The 18712-nt window shown below is 33.4% G+C and overlaps 1 protein-coding gene across 6 annotated transcripts in view; it reads right to left on the bottom strand.

Moving 5' to 3' along the window:
* Positions 1 to 652: 652 nt before the first annotated feature.
* MIOS (meiosis regulator for oocyte development) overlaps positions 653 to 18712 on the bottom strand; it is a 37816-nt gene continuing 19756 nt past the window's right edge. For all 6 annotated transcript variants that reach the window (XM_047695079.1, XM_047695081.1, XM_047695077.1 and 3 more), the window contains 6 exons: positions 17589 to 17654; positions 16616 to 16774; positions 11136 to 11288; positions 9726 to 9930; positions 3062 to 3191; positions 653 to 2259 (listed from right to left, as the gene is read on the bottom strand). In XM_047695079.1, coding sequence (XP_047551035.1) covers positions 2163 to 2259; positions 3062 to 3191; positions 9726 to 9930; positions 11136 to 11288; positions 16616 to 16774; positions 17589 to 17654 — 810 coding nt within the window. In that variant the 3' untranslated portion in view covers positions 653 to 2162. The remainder of the gene's footprint in view (positions 2260 to 3061; positions 3192 to 9725; positions 9931 to 11135; positions 11289 to 16615; positions 16775 to 17588; positions 17655 to 18712) is intronic.

The raw sequence follows: 18712 nt of genomic DNA, 5'->3' as shown, positions 1-18712 counted from the left end.
ATATACCATTTTAAAGGATAACCATTCTGGAAAGCATATTAAACTGAAAAAGAGCCTTAAAAATGTTACTTAGATGTCAAATTTGTCATCAAAATAAGTACTAATATTATTTTACTGGATTATTTGTAGAGGAGTCAAAGATAATTTCTAAATCAGACATGTGACTGCAACCCAAATATATTCAATTTTTTAAAAAGTAATAAAAACACTTTTATCAAACACTTCTGTTGAACATGTTTAGGTAAAACATCTTGAGTTTATAATCCCAAATATCAGACTAGTAATAAAAATGGAAAAATAATTTGAATCTATTTTCATGGTCCACATACACTGAAATGTGAAACAAAACAGACATCTTATACGACTATTTGGGCTTCAGAGAAAATATCAGGAGGCTAACACATAGGCATAAACAATCTTAAAAATGTCACCCTTTATGAATACAATCAAGCAGATTATATTCTAGACTTCGTTTTTATTATTTCCTAAATTATAAATATTTTAGATATAACCCTATTATAAATATAAATTCAATAATTTTATCAAACTTCAGCTAAGGAGAAATGAGAATGTATTATAATAGTCTGACATAAAGCTGAGTTTTCATATTTAGAACATAGAAAATTTGAAAGGAACACTTTAACTGAAGCAATTTTAAAGGTAAAGATAAAGGTTCTATTTTAGTAAAATGAAGTCAGGAAGATTCACTTAAAAGAAAACTGGAAAAAAGTCCCCTTTATAGCAATCTTTGTTAAAAAAAAAAAAAAATTCTAACTACTCCAAATTCTTTCAACTTAAAAGAAGACTGCCATCTGGGTGAGATGTTTACAGTAGATATGCAATAGATAGATACACAATGTTTTCCCTGAAAAGTGCTTTTCGCATCAGATCTCAAAGTAAAAATAAATTGAATCCACTTTTGCATTTAGGTCACACCTCAAACTAATGTAATTGATATTAATTCCACCGAGTAAAACTGCTAACATGAAAGCTCTTAAAATTATTTAGCTTAAGATATTTCTTTCTCCAAAATCTACACAATAATTTTTATGCTTCCTTTTATTTTATCTATGAATACAACTTCAACTATGAAATTCAGTTCAATACTCTATATATGTCAGGTAACAGAGAAGCATGCCACAAATCCTTTGTATTTCTCTCCTACTTAGCTGTGAAAAGGGAAAAGAATAAAATTTTTAAACAAAGTTCCTGAATTGGCCCAAATATACTTACTTTTAGAAACTTACATTTAAAGCATAACTGTCTCCAAAGTGACCCTGTTCTCCCCAACAGCTCCCAGGTTACCTTCGAAAACAGAGTATTCCACACTACGAGGGAATCTGAGAGTAGGACACACTGATGCAGGTTCGGCTGAATGGTTAGTCCCCTATAATCTTGCATAGGCTTTGTGTTCAGGAAGATGCTCTGAGATGATGAGTGTAAGATGATGAATTAATGGGGAGAGAGAGCTTTGAAGACAAATGAAGACACTGGAAAACAAAAGGCTGAAAAACTGAAAATTTTATAACATGTTCCCCTGAAATGATACATAGTTCTCTCCTCAGAATAGAAGAATTATTAAGATACATTCTCAATTTTGGCTTTTCTTAGGAAGACAATAATGATCTGTGCCAAAAGATTTCTCATCTTGAAATGAAAGTGTATGAAGGAAAAGACTCCTTAAGAAATATATACCAACCATACCTTGATGAAATTTATTCCAGTGTGGGGTAGAGGTTCTCCAATTCTAAAGGTAAAAAATTGGTCATTTTATTCTACTTTAAAAGGCATACAGATTTTACTGAAAAGATAGCCAATTTCAGCTTAGAGGATACAGGTTCAAGGTCTGTTCTTGGTTATTCCAGAAACTCTGCTTGCATAGTGTTCATAATTTCAACAAGCCCTATAAAACTCTTCCAAAATGAACTTTTCAACCTACTGAACAGAATTCATGCCCACACGCTGATGTTCACTTCAGCAGCATTTGTCTCTGTGAAGCACATCAAAATCACTCAAACATCAAATTGCTGATTTGATAGAATGATTTATTTTCCCATTACAGGAAAGTCATGAGTGACTTGCTCTGAGGTACGTTTTTGAGCTATGAAGGACATCTATTAGAAAGCTCCACACTTGAAGGTTTCTCTTTAGATGATAACATTTTATGGCTGGACAGTCTCTGCAGGTACCAGATTTCCTGTCGTATCCAACTGCATACATTTACAAGTGCATGCAGAAACGGGACACTCTGCATGGTCCCTAAAAAAAATAGGTCAAGTAACAGTTAAAAATCTAAATTAAGCATATACATACATACATTTACCTATATCCTATCACTATGCAGAATGCAATGTTCAAAATGGTATTTGAAAAAATACAGGAATTAAAACCCAAAGACAAAAAGCATGAAAAGAATTAAATAAAAAATGACTGACAAACTGAATTGGGGAGAAAGTTACTGAAAAGTAAATAGCTTTACCTTTTAAATACATAACAAGATACCTGATCTACAGCTAGGAAAGTGACAGGGATGTGCTTGGAGTTTTAAATAAAACCAACATGACAAACTGGGCATAAAAGTTATAGCAACAAGGAGTAAAGGACCACCAGCACTACTTAAAATAGAACTAAATATGGCTTGAGTCTCTATTGCATGAAGTACTTACTTACTATATAAGAAGTTTATTTAGATGATAACTGATACAGTTGTTTGATAAGTATACTCCATCATTTAATTTCTAATTTCAATTACATACTATGATAGGCTATTAGGCTAGTTGTAAAAAAACAAAACTATAAACATATCCTCTCTCCAAATAATGCTATTCAAACTTTTAGCCCATACATAATATTTAAACTATTTCTTTTATTTAAGTATTAATTTTATACTTTAAGATTACATAGGATATTTAATGACAGAAATGGTGACACCACCTTTGTTAACTCAAGTGACAGGAAAAAAAAATTTATTCTTTGGCTATATACACCTGAACTATTTAAAAGACCATCTGCTCTACCTCCTCCAACTCCAAGCCTATTAAAGAAGAAATGTACTGATTACCTGAACCAACTAAGCATATGACCAGCATGTCCACCATGCCTGCAATTGTGACACCATGTGAACCAGTTGTTAAATTGAGCTAATTTTTTATCCTTGCTCAAGTCTACTTTTTCATCTGATTTGGATCCTCCTATGGGTTAAAGAAAATTATCTTCATTAACTGTCAAAATATTTTATTCAAAGCTTCTTAAAAGGTATTTCTAAAACTACATCAAAATACAAATCACACATCATACTGAAATAGCAATGTTAATGCCATGATCTAGTTTAGTTTGAAAAACTACTGGATAACAGGAGTTTCCTTACATTTTTAAGTCAATAAAAAACGGAAAAATCTCAGTTATCAAATCCAATAAGAAGCAATCTGAATTAACAACCTTGGAAAAACAATCAGTTTAAAATCTTCCCACAGAGAAAATACCACGTCCAGTTTATAGCTGAGTTCTACCAAACCCTGAAGGAAGAGGCAATTTTCATCTATAAAAACTTTTCCAAAAAACATTGGGAAAAATGCCCCAATGCACTTCCTAAGGCTGGCATAACTTGAATAACAAAAGCAGACAAAGAAAATATGAGAAAGGCAGATTATAGGCCAATCTCTCTCCTTGACACAGACATAAAAATCCAAAGGAAAACATGAGCAAACAGTATTATTTAGTAATTTTACTTCTAGGTACATACACTAGAGAAACTTTATACATGCTAAAAGGATTCATACACAGAAATGTTCACAACAATATTGTTCATAACATTAAAAATCTGGAAACAACCAAAGTGTCCACAACCATAGCAGAGTGGAAAAAACTGTGTTACAGCCCTGAATGGAATACCAAATACTGGGGTGCCTGGATGGCTCAGTCATTAAGCATCTGCCTTTGGCTCAGGTCACAATCCCAGGGTCCTGGGATCAAGTCCTACATCAGACTCCCTGCTCAGTGGGAAGCCTGCTTCTCCCTCTCCCACTCCCCCAGCTTGTGTTCCCTCTCTCCATGTCTCTGTCAAATAAATAAATAAATAAAATCTTTCTAAAAAGGGGGGGATACCAAATACTAATGAAATATGAATAAACTACAGCTACATTCATCAGTATCATTAAAAGTAAAAGAACCCAAAATCAATGTTGAGCAAAAAAAGGTAAGCCAAAGGATATATTCCGTAAGATTCATTCATATGAAACTTAAAACACAGACAAAACTAAATATGTGATAGAACTATACAGATAATCAAAGAACCAAATAACACACAATTTAGGGCAGTAATTACCTCTGGGAAAGAGGAAAGAGGTAGTAGTAGGCAGGGAATAATGAGCAAAGGCACTGGTATAGCCAATGTCAATCTTAACCAGGACAGAGGCTCCACTGAGGTTTGATTTATCATAGTACCTGATATATATATTCCTGTCTGTATTACAGTTCACCAAGAAGTTAAAGAAAAATGTATTATTACACATTCATGTTTATATGTGTGTATCTTCACATATATATTTACATAACTTTTAGTGCTCAAAAAATGCTCATTCTATTAATTGTGGCTATCTTAGTATGTTTTCTTTTGTTCTAAAACAGACCAAATTAAGATAATTTAAGATCATATGTAATTAGGGACAGGAATAGAAAAATGAGTAAGTAAAAATATTAAGTTTAATTAAACAGTTGTATGCCTATTAACACATGATGCTGTGTTCAAAATTTTACCTAGCCCATTCCTGGTCATAATTTAATGACTACAAGGATAGTCTTACAAACAGCTTTTTTTAAAATACCCATCTGTTTTTGCTAATGATAATAAAGGAATTATGGGTGATGGAAGATGTAATATGTATAGGTGGTTAAGACATAAATACACTGAAATTCTTATTAAAAGCTTCATAAAAATGATTCACAATGAAAGGGAAGAGGAAGAAAACCAAGAGAAAGAAAATACAGACCTTTTAAAGAGGAACTATTTTATATTGTATAGAACTCATTAAGTGATTTTCACTTTGTTTTTGTAACTTCTAACACACGGAAAACAGACTGGATCAAGGACAGTTTACTCCTTATGTTTCTCTGATGAAGCTGAAAATATTAAGGTCTACCTGACTGCCACATCAAAAAGGCTTTTTAAAGATCAAAGAGCTTTAGCAAATGATATATCTGATAAGGAGCTAATAACCAAAATATTATATAAAGAACTTATATAACTCAACAAAAGAAAACACACAATCCTATTAAAAAATGGACAATCTGAGTAGATGTTTTTCTGAAGACATACAAATGGCTCACAGACACACAAAAAGATATATATCACGAATCATCACGGAAATACAAGTCAACACCATAATGAGATATCACCTGACCCCTGTCAGAATGGGTAGAATCAAAAAGACAAGAAACAACACATGTTGGCAAGGATATGGAGAAAAAGGAACTCTTATGATGTGTGGGGAATGCAAACAGAGCAGCCACTGTGGAAAACAATGTGAAGGTTCCTCAAGAAATTATAAACAGAATTACTATATGATTCAGTAATTCCAATACTGGGTATTTACTCAGAGAAAATGAAAACACTAACTCAAAAAGGTGTATGCACCCCTATGTTTATTGCAGCATTATTTACAATAGCCATGACATGGAAGCAACCTAAGTCTTCATCAATAGACAAATGGATAAGGAAAATGTGGTATACATATACAAGTAATATTACAAAGCCATAAAAAGGATGAGATTGTGTCATTGGAGACAACATGGATGGACCTAGAGGGTATCATGCTAAATGAAATTAGTCAGACTGAAAAGGACAAATACCATACAATTCCATTCGTAAATGGAATTTTAAAAAAATAGACAAAAAACAGATCAGACCCATAAATACAGAGAACAAACTGACTGATGGTTGCCGGAGGGAAGATGTTGGGGGTTAAGCAAAATGGGTGAAGGGGGGAGGGAAATACAGGACTCCAATTACGGAATGAGTAAGTAACAAAAGGCAGAGCATAAGGAATACAGTCAATGATATTGTAATAGTGATGTAATAGGACAAATGGTAGCTACACTTGTGGTGAACAAGGCATAGTGTATCAACTTGTCAAATTACTAAGATGTACACCTGAAACTTATGTAACATTGTGTGTCAACTATACTCAAAAAAGATTAAATAGTTTTAACTTTCATTTTTTAAATTTTAGATAGTTTTAACTTTTAAAAGATTCATACTGAATTACAAAGGTAAGTGCTATAGAACAGTTGAAGGAAACTAGGGTTTCATGTAGTCAGTACCTACTACTATACTACTACTACTATTACTGATACTACTACTACTACAAGTAAGAAGGAAACCAGTACATTATCTAACTCTAAAAAAGGCATCACTCCTTTACATTAAGGGCAGGAATTTTTGTCTGTTTTGTTCACTGTAACATTCCTAGCACTTAGAACAACAGGTGCTAGATACTTGTTGAATAAATAATGTATAAAATGCTAAATATGTTGGGCGCCTGGGTGGCTCAGTTGGTTAAGCAACTGCCTTCGGCTCAGGTCATGATCCTGGAGTCCTAGGATCGAGTTCCACTTCTGGCTCCCTGCTCAGGAGGGAGATTGCTTCTCCCACTGACCTCTCTCCTCTCATGCTCTCTCTCATTCTCTCTCTCTCAAATAAATAAATAAAATCTTTAAAAAAACAAAAATGAACAAAGATTTAAAATGCTAAATATTTATAACAAACATTATAGTTATAATTATTTATAAATAATTACAAACATTAATAATTATAAACATTATTTTCAATAGAATTCCAATCTTTAAAGCACAATTGAGTATAAAAATATGCAACCCTCAGTTAAATAAGCTTATGGAAATCCTGGCCATTAGGATCATGAACCATGATGGATGGATGACATCTCTAATTGCAGACAAAGAATGAGGGGGGTTTGTACATCTCAATCTTTAAACTGCTTCAAGCTAGCATTTTATTTCTATTAGGTCCTGTCTTATTTTGGAACTCAGAACCTTCTGATTTTATATATTAAAAAAGAATACATTTATTACAGCTAATCGTTGAAAAACGAGTTTGAACTGTGTGGATCTACTTGCGTGTGGATTTTCTGCAGTATGGTACTGTTAAATATATTTTCTTTTCCTTATGGTTTTCTTAACATTTTATTTTTCCTAGCTTACTTTACCACAAGAATATAGTATTTAAATACACAAACTATACATGTTAATCAACTGTTTATGTTATTAGTAAGGCTTCCAGTAAACAGCAAACTACTAGTAGTTAAATTTTGGAGAGGTCAAGAGTTAGTTATACCTCGATTTCTGACTATTCAGAGGTTGGTGCCACTAATCCTCATGTTATTCAAGGGTAACTGTATTTCACAATTAACTCAGCTCAGCAAGCCTTTAAAGATTATACACAGGTTTCCCCAATTTTCCTAATAAATTTATTTCCTGATAGTCTACTTTCCTAGGCCCTTGTCATACAGATGTACCTGGTAGTTCCCATACACTCTCTGTACTTACATTCACCAATCTCTACCCTAGTTCATGCCTTTTATTCCTTGTCCACACCTAGAAAGGCTTCTCTAAAATCTTCACTCCCAAACTTTTTTAAAGGACCTGCTTAAACAGCATCTTCTTTCTGAAGTTTTCCAGATCTCCTTCAAAAAGAAGTAAGTTTCCCTCTTTCAAATTTCCTGCTACTTTCTTTATACAATATTCCTTATTCATCTCAGGGAGCTAAACATGTTTCAGAATACAGAATGTTTGGGATTTTAGAGAAATAAAGAGCAAACATGACAATTCCAGGAAAGTCTGAGGCAGCATTCTGTAATCAATGGCCTTAATAGCCTCATGTCAATTCTGAACAGGTTTTTTGTTTGTTTTTGATCATAGGATTTTCAGATCTTTTTAGAGATTTTGGAATGGCAGGTTAGGGGATTCCAGACCACTATTTATTTTCTTAAACATATCATTTCTTATTTTATCCATGCTCATTTTATACTATAAGCTTCACAAGGATCTTTGATTCATCTCAGCATTTGTCTTATCTTAACAAGCATTCATATACACAAAAAATTATTACTGAAGCAAATTTCAATAAAATTTCTGAAGCAAATATGAAAAAATGTTAACACTTTATAAACCTGAGTATTGAATATTCATTCATTAACAGCCTCTATAACAGAGAGGTTGAAATGTTTTGCTTTTTCTTCAAATTTTAGAAAACTGATTTTCTCTTTTTTTTAAACCTATTTCAAAAATAAAAAAGATTGAAAAGTTAATATCTAGCAAAAAAAAGAATAGCACTCAGGCCACTATAGCTTCCTGGGGCTTATGGTCTGAAAGATGTATTGAATCCAACTATTTTTATGTATCCCAATACATAAAAAAAATATATATATATATACATATATAACTTATTTATGCAATATTTTGTCTTGTTCTTTTCCTGTAGCAGATTTTTATTCCAAATTATTTTTTATATACTAGTATCAGGACCATAAAAGTGATCAACATGCAATATATAAAATGCAAATGAAAATCCTTGATTAAAATTTAAATGAAAACTAATATAGAAATTTGAAAACATTACAAATTGCCTTTGTTAAAAAAGGGCATCAAACTTGAAAAATAATTATTCAGGCATAATTATATAATTTTATATAATACACAGTATAGTATTATATTATAGTGTATAATATATATTATATAACAAATGTTCAGGTGTAATTATTCAGGTATCCAATGATACCAGCAAACCTCCTTCACAGATGTTAATAAAACAAACTATTGATATGAACCAACTGCAGAACAGAATTATAAAATTTCATAATTAAAAAGAATCTCCCTCTAACGCCTTATATAAACGAGTGCTAAAGTAACTCTCAGTGTTACAGACTGAATGTCACAGAGCTAGAACTAATACAATAGGCATTCTCACACCATATCCAGTTCTTGATTATACCAGTATGCTAAATTCTCAAATGTTTTTAATTAAAATTTCTGCCACAGTGTAATTTTCAAGTTAAATAAATAACTCAAATATTTCTAGCCACTGGATACATTATATTCAATTATCTACTGTTCTCAGAATTTTTTTCTATATGTACCATAAGCAGTAAACAATAATCCTAATATTTCTAACCATTAAAAAAATACGTATATTCACTACATAACTGACAAATATAGCAAAAGCAGCACCAAAACTTGGAAGTAAAGGCATGTGATTTCTAGACTAACACTTTCTGTACATATTCACAGGTAGATTTTGAAGATTAAAAAAGAGAATACGAAAGTGCTTTGAGAACCAAAAGCTCTTTATGCGTACAAGGTATTTGTTAATAAATGAGGGTGCACTGACTTTTAAACAAAAAACCTGAGGGATCTCCTCTTAGAAAAAGTGGTAAGAAAATAGTGTAGTATAGGATTACTTCATTTTAAGATATTTTCACAAACTTTAAATGGACGATCATTGTGAGGTTATTTGTGATATCATCAATACAGATTTTACTTTTAATGTATAGATTTTTACAAATTCCAGGAAATACAAAATCTCTGAGCCAGCAGAGTGGCTTATTCTTAGAAATAATATAAACCCAACCTTGTAAGTCTTCTATTGACAACATTAAATCAGTTATGTCAGAACAATTTCAGCTCAGAAAATATATTATAGAATTATGTCATACCGGGACAGCTAGAAACAGGTGTTCCCATATTAATGAGGCAAAGTGCACATCGAGGAAGGGGTTTTCGACAGCCAGGGCAACTTGTGACTTTAGATTTTGTTGGTGACCCACTGACACCATACTGACTAAAACCTCTGCCCTGATGAGGCACAGTTGAACAGCTGTAGGAGATCGACTTGCCACAAAAATTGCAACTCACAAACACCTATACAACAAATAAAAGGAGGAGTAAGAATAATGCAAACTTTATAAATAAAATTCAAAGTCTAATCCTAACAAACTATTCTTAAATAATTTTTTAAGGTTTACTTTATATTATAAAATAATTTGTTATCTGCTAAATTTGACTAGCTTTCATCTAGGATTTCCACTTAGCAGTGACATTGAGTACTTCTTCTCTGTTACCTCAGTTTAGTTATATCCTTTCTAATACCACTGATATCTGCAGAAAAACTTGGAAACATTAGATAACAACATTTTAGAAATAACATAGTCTTTTGAATTCACATTGGAACATTACAAAATAACCCAGTGTAAGTTCTGATCCAAAGTTCAATGATTACATCTCCTCGACAAAATTTTCTTATAAAGAAAGCATTCATTTCCTAAGACAAAAAGGAGTTAAGGATCCTATAATGTCAAACAGCTAGAATTTTAGAATAATACTAATAGAAAATGTTCATTTTGCTTTTATACTAAATTCCTGGGCTCTTAAACACATACAGATTAATAACAAATATTATCATGTAACGCTATTTTACGAAAACTCAGGTTGTTTTAAAATAATCACTAATTCCTCAACTTTCTAAAACAAGAAAACAGCACCATCCAGTGCTCACATTGAGGATATACTCGGTATTTAACGTCCAAATTTAGATACAGTGATCTCATGTTGTGTTTCATGTGATAACTGAGCTCATGTTTTTTAAATAGTAAAACAATTTCCATATTTAATTAGACAGTTAGTTAGAGAAAAAAACCAAATCCTGTCTTATTACACCTAAATAATGCAGAAAATTTTAATATATAAATGGAATTTATAAGATAGTATAACAGTTTGGATTTGGAAAGGGCTTGGAATAAACTAGAAAAGAACTCTAGGATTGATTTAGGTTTGCTGAAGACCCTCTAGGCCTGCTGTTGTTTGCTCTAGCTCAGACTCAAGCGCAAGCCACTGAGATGATTGTTAGGAAGTGGCAGGACTGAAAAAACAAGATGGTCAAGGATGGAATGACGTCTGGGATAAATAAAGACATTAACAGCTACTCATAACCAAAAGGATGAGCTAATAATAATTTATTAAATTGAGCTCTAAATTTACCCAATATAACATGCTGTGAACACTTCTCTTTGAGCTACATTAAACATATGTTACAATTTGATTCTCTCCAAAATAATGTATTTACTTACCTGTGCTAAAGGCTTAGAACTGGGATCCAACTTACTCCTATGAATATCAAACTCAGCTCGTTTGTGCCAAAACCTCCAGGCATCTAATAAATTTCTATAATTCTCAATCCAGTACTGAACTCTTTCATCTTTAAGAACATCTAAAGGAGAACCCTAAAAAAGAAAATATGAATTAATACAGTTGTTTAAAAATTTTCTGGCTAAGCCACAGGATTCCAGGTAACATATGAGTATGAGTCACACAGAAGAAATAGGCTCCCTTTTTGCCAAAAGCTGATGAGGGTAAAGATAAAATAATGAAGGTAAAAGATAAAATAATGAGGGTAAAGATAAAATAATTGATGGAAGCTTCTTTAATTTCTTTAAGCTGGCCTCTACTAATGACCTAAATATGTACTATATATATTATCATTAATCCTGGCCAGGAAGGTGTAATTCTCTTTCCCTTATTTATTTACTTATTTATTTATTTATTTTTTAATATATATTTTTTAAGATTTTATTTATTTATTTGTCAGAGAGAGAGAGAGAAAGTGTGCGAGCGAGCACAGGCAGGCAGAGTGGCAGCAGAGGCAGAGGGAGAAGCAGGCTCCCTGCCGAGCAAGGAGCCCGATGTGGGACTCGATCCCAGGATGCTGGGATCATGACCTGAGCCGAAGGCAGCGCTTAATGGACTGAGCCACCCAGGCGTCCCTCTTTCCCTTATTTAAATTAAGGACCCAAGAGTAAAAGATTCACTTTCCTACTTGAATACAACAAAAAGTAATGTGAATACTTTGTCCCCAAAATTAAAAACCCTGCATTCATAAAATCTGGTTACTATTTAATAAAAATGCATACCAAAATTACTTCATCACATTTAAAATAATACTGAACCTCATCCTTTGTGTCTAGCATGTACTGTGAATGGAGATGCTCTTTTTGTATACATATTTATCTGAAAGTTAAACCTGTTTATTCTCTCTTTTGCCCTCAATTAAAACATATATTTATTACCTTAAAAATTAAAATAAAAACAAAAGCAAAAAACAACCCCAAAGCCAAACCAAAAATGTTCTTTCATTTTCCTATCTCTAGGCCACAATGAAAAGCAACAATTTCTTTACCTTAAGCTTACTTTAGATTTCTTCTCAATAAGAACTTTAATTTCTTGCCAGTAAGGCTCTTCCTAAAGGTGTATTTTCCCTGGCAGCTGGGACATTTCACATTTCACCTGCACTTGCTTTGGGTTTTCATAGAATGCTTTTAGCCCTGTCCAAGATATCTTCCTTAAGTTCACATGATAAAAAAAGTAGAGAAAGTCTCAACTCCCAATGATGCCATGGGCATCAATCTGAAGCCCAGTTTTGGGGAACCAGACAGAAAAGTAAAATGTTAGAGAGAACTTAATGTATACCACTTACGGAAAAAGGGAAGAAACCTGTAATAGCTAAGAGACAATCTTTAGACATTCTATCAAAACAGAAGCTTATCTTTCCCCTATTAATTAGGTATTCATTTCTGTTATCAGAGGTAAATCAAGCTAAAAGAACATGTGGAAAACTCAAAGCTGATAATTTCACCTCTTAAAAAAATAAACATCTCTTCTAGTTCTGATAATGACCAACTAGCCAGAACTAAGTACTGAAGTGGAATATAACCCCCATTTTAAAAATTCACAGAAAAAAAGAGGAAATCTTCATATCCCACTCTTTCTCCTTCCATGGCAGTAAGGATAAACTCAGAAAGAATTTGGTCAATTCATATTTGATAAATCTTCTCTAGATCTGCCCCTAAATAAACCTAAAATTAAGCTGCAACAAAATCTACAGAGGAAAACAGTTCAGAGATTAAGATTGGAAAGGCTTGGGAAATAACTTGGGCTGCCCATAGATCCACAGTAACAAAACTTTAAGACCAAAGTGAGCAGCAAGTAACTGAACTTCCAAAAGCATTAACCAACATTCTTCAGAAAAGGTAAAAGAACCTAGATCTCTATAATGTACTATACATAACATCCAATATTCAAATGAAAAACTATGAGATACAAACAGGTAAATATAGTTGATAGTCAAGGAAAAAAGGCAGTCAACAGAAACTAAGCCTAAAATAGCCCATGTTAGAGTTAGCAGGTAAAATCCTGAATGCAGCTATTGACATATGCTCAATTAGTGTGCAGATAGGGATCTGAGTGAAAAATGTAAACTATAAAAAAAACGGAGATTCTAAAACTAAATTGTACAAGAGCTGAAATTAAGAATGTGCTGAGGGGCGCATGGGTGGCTCAGTGGGTTAAAGCCTCTGCCTTTGGCTCAGGTCATGGTCTCAGGGTTCTGGGATTGAGCCCCACATCGGGCTCTCTGCTCGGTGGGGAGCCTGCTTCCCTCTCACTCTCTGCCTGCCTCTCTGCCTACTTGTGATCTCTCTGTCAAATAAATAAATAAAATCTTAAAAAAAAAAAAAAAGAATGCGCTGAAAAACTTAACGTCATATGACGTAAGAGTCAATGAACAAATCAACAGCATTTAACCAATTTGAAGAACAGAGGAAAAAAGGATGGAAAGAAAATGAACAAAACCTCAGATACCTATGAACACTATTAAATGGTTTAATATATATGTAATATGAGCCCAAAAAAGAGAAGAGAATGAGATTGAAACAGAAAATATATATATAAAGAAATAATACACCCAAACTTTGCAAAACTAATGAAAAACACTGACTTGCAGATCCAAGAAGCTCCATGAACCACAAACAGGGCAGAAAGAAGTACAACTAGGCCTTGAGGGTAAACTGCTGAAAATCAAAAGCAGCCGAAGGTAAAATGAAACATTACATAGGGAGACAATAATTACAATAGCTGACTTCTCTCCATAAACAATATAAGGCCACTTGCACTCTGTAGCCACATATCGACAGTTTGATTTAATAGATGCAACCTCATTTCAGTAAGAAAAAAATGATATACTTTATTATAGAATGGGCAGTGGCCTGGTAAGTTGCTAGGTTTATACTGTGGTTCATGGGTCAGGATCTACATTTATTCATAAGAAGGTAGGGTTGGAGGGGGCATTTTACTATGTTTACCCAGTACAGAGCATGCTATCAAGTGTTTGAAAGGAAGGGGATAGGAAAGAGGATACCATGAAAGGATAAGATTAGCTGGAGGGCTATAGGAAATCTCAGGGAAATGTTCTAAATTTTCACCATATTTCTATCAAAAATAAAGAAGGGAACCTTTGCCAGAAATCTCTTTTTAACTGCTGAACAGTAAGAACTAAGAGTAAATTGATGAACTGGTTACCCCAATTCATAAAAAGGGAAAATGAGAGTGAAGAGAATTGTGGTATAACTTGCTTTCTGCACTTCAAGTGAGAGTTCAGATCAGGGAAAGATAATCTCTTTTGTAGAAGGTAAAGTTTTGTGAACTGGGCAAATTAGAGAGAGGTTCCTCTGCTCTGTTTGAGCTTTATATAAGTTTAAAATAACAATTCCCAAAATGAAAGGAAAAACCAGTGCAGGAGGCTGATGGACAGTAAGAGAATGTAGAAGTCTGCTACAGCTCAACTGATAAGGTTGAAGTTAAATGCCTTCTAATCCAAAGCAATCTACACATTTAGTGCCTTCCCTATCAAAATACCATCAGCATTTTTCACAGAGCTAGAACAGACAATCCTAAAATTTGTATGGAACCACAAAAGATGCTTAATAGACAAAACAATTCTGAAAAAGAAAAAGAAAACAGGAAGCATTACGATTCTAGATTTCAAACTATATTACAAAGCGGTCATCATCAAGACAGTATGGTACTGGCACAAAAACAGACACATAGATCAATGGAACAGAAAAGAAAATCCAAAATTGAACCCACAATTATATGGTCAACTAATCTGCAACAAAGCGGGAAAGAATATCCAATGGGAAAAAGACAATTTCTTTAACAAATCGTGTCTGGATAGCAATATAGAGAAGAATGAAACTGGACCACTTTCTTATACGATACACAAAAAAAACAATTCAAAATGGATAAAAGACCTAAATGTAAGACCATCAAAATCCTAGAGGAAAACACAGGCAGAAACCTCTGACCTCAGCCACAGCAACTTCTTACTAGACATGTCTCCTGAGGCAAGGGAAACAAAACCAAAGATACATGGGACTTCATCAAGATAAAAAGTTTCTACACAGCAAATAAAACAATCAACAAAACTAAAAGGCAGCCTACTGAATGGGAGAAGATATTTGCAAATGCCTTATCAGAAAAAGGGTTGGTATCCAAAATCTACAAAGAACTTAATAAACTTGATCCCCAAAAAACAAATAATCCAGTTAAGAAATAGGCAGAAAACATGAATAGACACTTAAAAAAAAAAATCCAGATGGCTAAAAGACACACGAAAAGATGCTCAACATCACACAGCATCACGGAAATACAAATCAAAACCACAATGAAGGGGCGCCTGGGTGGCTCAGCGGGTTAAGCCACTGCCTTCGGCTCAGGTCATGATCTCAGGGTCCTGGGATCGAGCCCCGCATCGGGCTCTCTGCTCAGAAGCCTGCTTCTTCCTCTCTCTCTGCCTGCCTCTCTGCCTACTTGTGATCTCTCTCTGTCAAATGAATAAATAAAATCTTTAAAAAAAAAAAAAAAAACCACAATGAAATACTATCTCATACCTCTCAGGATGGCTAAAATTAACACAAGAAATCAGAGGTGTTGGTGAGGATGAGGAGAAAGGGGAACCCTCTTGCACTGCTGGTAGGAATGCAAACTGATACAGCCACTCTGGAGAACAGTATGGACGTTCCCCCGAAAGTTAAAAATAGAACTACCGTATGACCCAGCAATTGCACTACTAGGTATTTACCCAAAGAATACAAAAATACAGATTCAAAGGGACACATGCACCCCAATGTCTATAGCAGCAATTCCACAATGGCTCAACTATGGAAGAGAGCCCAAATGTCCATTGACTGATGAATGAAGATGTGGTCTTTACAATGGAACATTACTCAACCATCAAAAGAATGAAATTGTGTCCCTTGCCATGACATGGATGGAGCTAGAGTGTTTTATGTCAAGTGAAATAAGTCAGCCAGAGAAAGACAAATGCCATATGATCTCACTTATATGGGGAATTTATGAAAGAAAACAGATGAACATGTGGGAATGGAGAAAAGAAAAAAAGGAGAGAGGGAAACAAGCTGTAAGAGACTCTTAAAGGTAGAGAAATGAGGGTTGATGGAGGGAGGTGGGTGGGGGATGTGTATTAAGGAGGCCACTTGTTAAGATGAGCACTGGGTGTCGTACGTAAGTGATGAATCACTGAATTCTGCTCTAGAAACCAATATTGCACTGTATGTTAATTACCTAAATTTAAATTTAAAAAATTAAATTAAATGCTTTCTAGAGATCCTAAGGAAGCAAAGGGCATACCCACTCAATGAAGGAAGAAAGTGGTTAACCACTGTTTTTCTTTAAGTTGCTGCCACACTGCACTAACCTGTAACATGCAGTAACTTGCTGTTTGGACATCTCCAGTTCTATCAACATAACTCTCCATTAAGTCCACTCCATCTTTAGTAAGGCCTGTAAGCAGTATTCCTTCCAAATTTCCAGCCTCTTTCATTTCGTTGGTCAACTTTTCAATATATCTATTTAACTGGAAAATTCAAAGTGATTTTTCTGAAGCAAACTGTTTCACTACATACTCTGTACTTCAAAACTTATACTTTAGAAATAGTTTCATATTTATAGAAAACATTTTAAAACACAGCCCTTGCAAAAAAGATCTCTTAAGAAGTCTGTATCTATCATAAATTACAATGCAGTATCTGTGATTATTTAAAATACTTTTTAAAAAGGCATTTATTATATTTTATTATTCTATAAAATAAGTATAGAGGGTTGACTATTTAAATTTAAAGAGGACTGTCTCTCAGTATTCGCAAAGTTCTTGCTATTAAAAGAATCACAGAATTTGAGATGAATGGGAACTTGAAGATTATCAAAAAAAATCACCTCTTGGTAAGGTCTCTGACTTCATCGGACCCCAACCTCTAGCCAAGAGTCCTCAGTGTTCCCCCAGCACTTCCTCATTATTACAGCACTTAGCACCTTGTAATACTGGTTGTTTCTGGGCATTCCTTTCTCACTATACACACAGAATACGCATTCAATACTTTTACTGAATTAAGAAATGAAGGAATTCTTTTATAGCATTGCAAAGGGGTGAGTTCAATGCCTTTATCTGTACACCACAAGCAGAAATAAACTTAAATATTAAGTCAGGATTCTTAAATAATTCTGGTTATGATACACAAGTCTACAGTATCTTGATCTAATAAATTATTACTTTACTTTTTTAGAAGAAATTTATATATAAATGTTACATATACATATTTGTACCTAAAGATTAGTTGCTTAATCAAGTCAGAGGAACTATTAATTACTTCAAATACAAAATTAGTTTTTACCTGACTATCACTAAGGAATTTACAAGCAAATGCCACTCTGTCACGTACGGCAACTTTATTTTCATACTGAAAAGAAGAACAAGAAATTACTTGTAGATGCTATGAGTTTTAAATTCTTGAAGACTACTTTACATACTTAATACACAATTTCATTTTCAAAAGTATTAGTAACGTTATTGTGTATTATACTGGCAGAGCCACTGGTTGCCTAAGATGCCTTTCTTAATGTATCCCTCTAAAAACTCGGTGCTCAAGTTATTCTTGCAAAGTAAAAATCTACATCTTAAATACTGACCAATTCAGTTTAAAAACACTCCAGTTCAGTCTTATGTAACTGCAACAAAAAATATAAGCAGTGATTTATGTAATTATTTACGTATCAACAGATTTAGATGCCTTCCATCACAGAAATTAACTTTGAGGAAACTGAGAAAATCTTTTCTGGGATGCTAAGTTAATCAGCAAATCTAAGAAATCTGTGAATTATCAGTGAATATACCAGTGTGAACATACCAATACAGAATTTGGAAAAACTGTTAACGCATGTCTGTAAATAGAAAGTTTAAGTCTTGAAATAGACCCTTATAGACACAACTTTTGTGGCCACAGTAAAATACAGCTAAATGGGTGGTTTGCAACAAAATTTTCAGAGGTATTGTGATTAAATTTTGTAGACCTTTCAATATTGTAAAACAGTATTTTGAATTTCTATAAATGTAGAACGGTAATTAATTTTGTGGTAAGTAGTCAACAGTCTTAAGGTGGAAAAAAGATCGTATTTTCATTGAAGTCATTCTATGAAATATAGTCTCCCTACTTTAAATGTAAGATCACTTCAGTTGGTACCTATCCTAGCATGTTTTCTCAATTATAAAATATGGTTCTGCCCTTAAGAGGAAACATGTTTGATACAAATTAGATTTAACTCTTTAGGTTCAGGCAGAGGTGTTACTATTTTGTTGGGGAAAGGGTTATAAGTATTAGCTCAGAAAATATTAGCTATATAGAAAATATTAGAAATAATAGCTGTAAAAATACAGCTCAGAAAACTAAAACCCAAAAAAGTTAACTAGCCAGTGAAGTAACTAAACTGGAGCAAGGACTCAGACCTTTAATCTTCTGAT

Source organism: Lutra lutra, chromosome 11, assembly GCF_902655055.1.
Source record: "Lutra lutra chromosome 11, mLutLut1.2, whole genome shotgun sequence".
Lineage (NCBI taxonomy): Eukaryota > Metazoa > Chordata > Mammalia > Carnivora > Mustelidae > Lutra > Lutra lutra.
The sequence above is the reverse complement of the archived record's forward strand: the minus strand, read 5'-3'. Positions and strand labels throughout refer to the sequence as shown.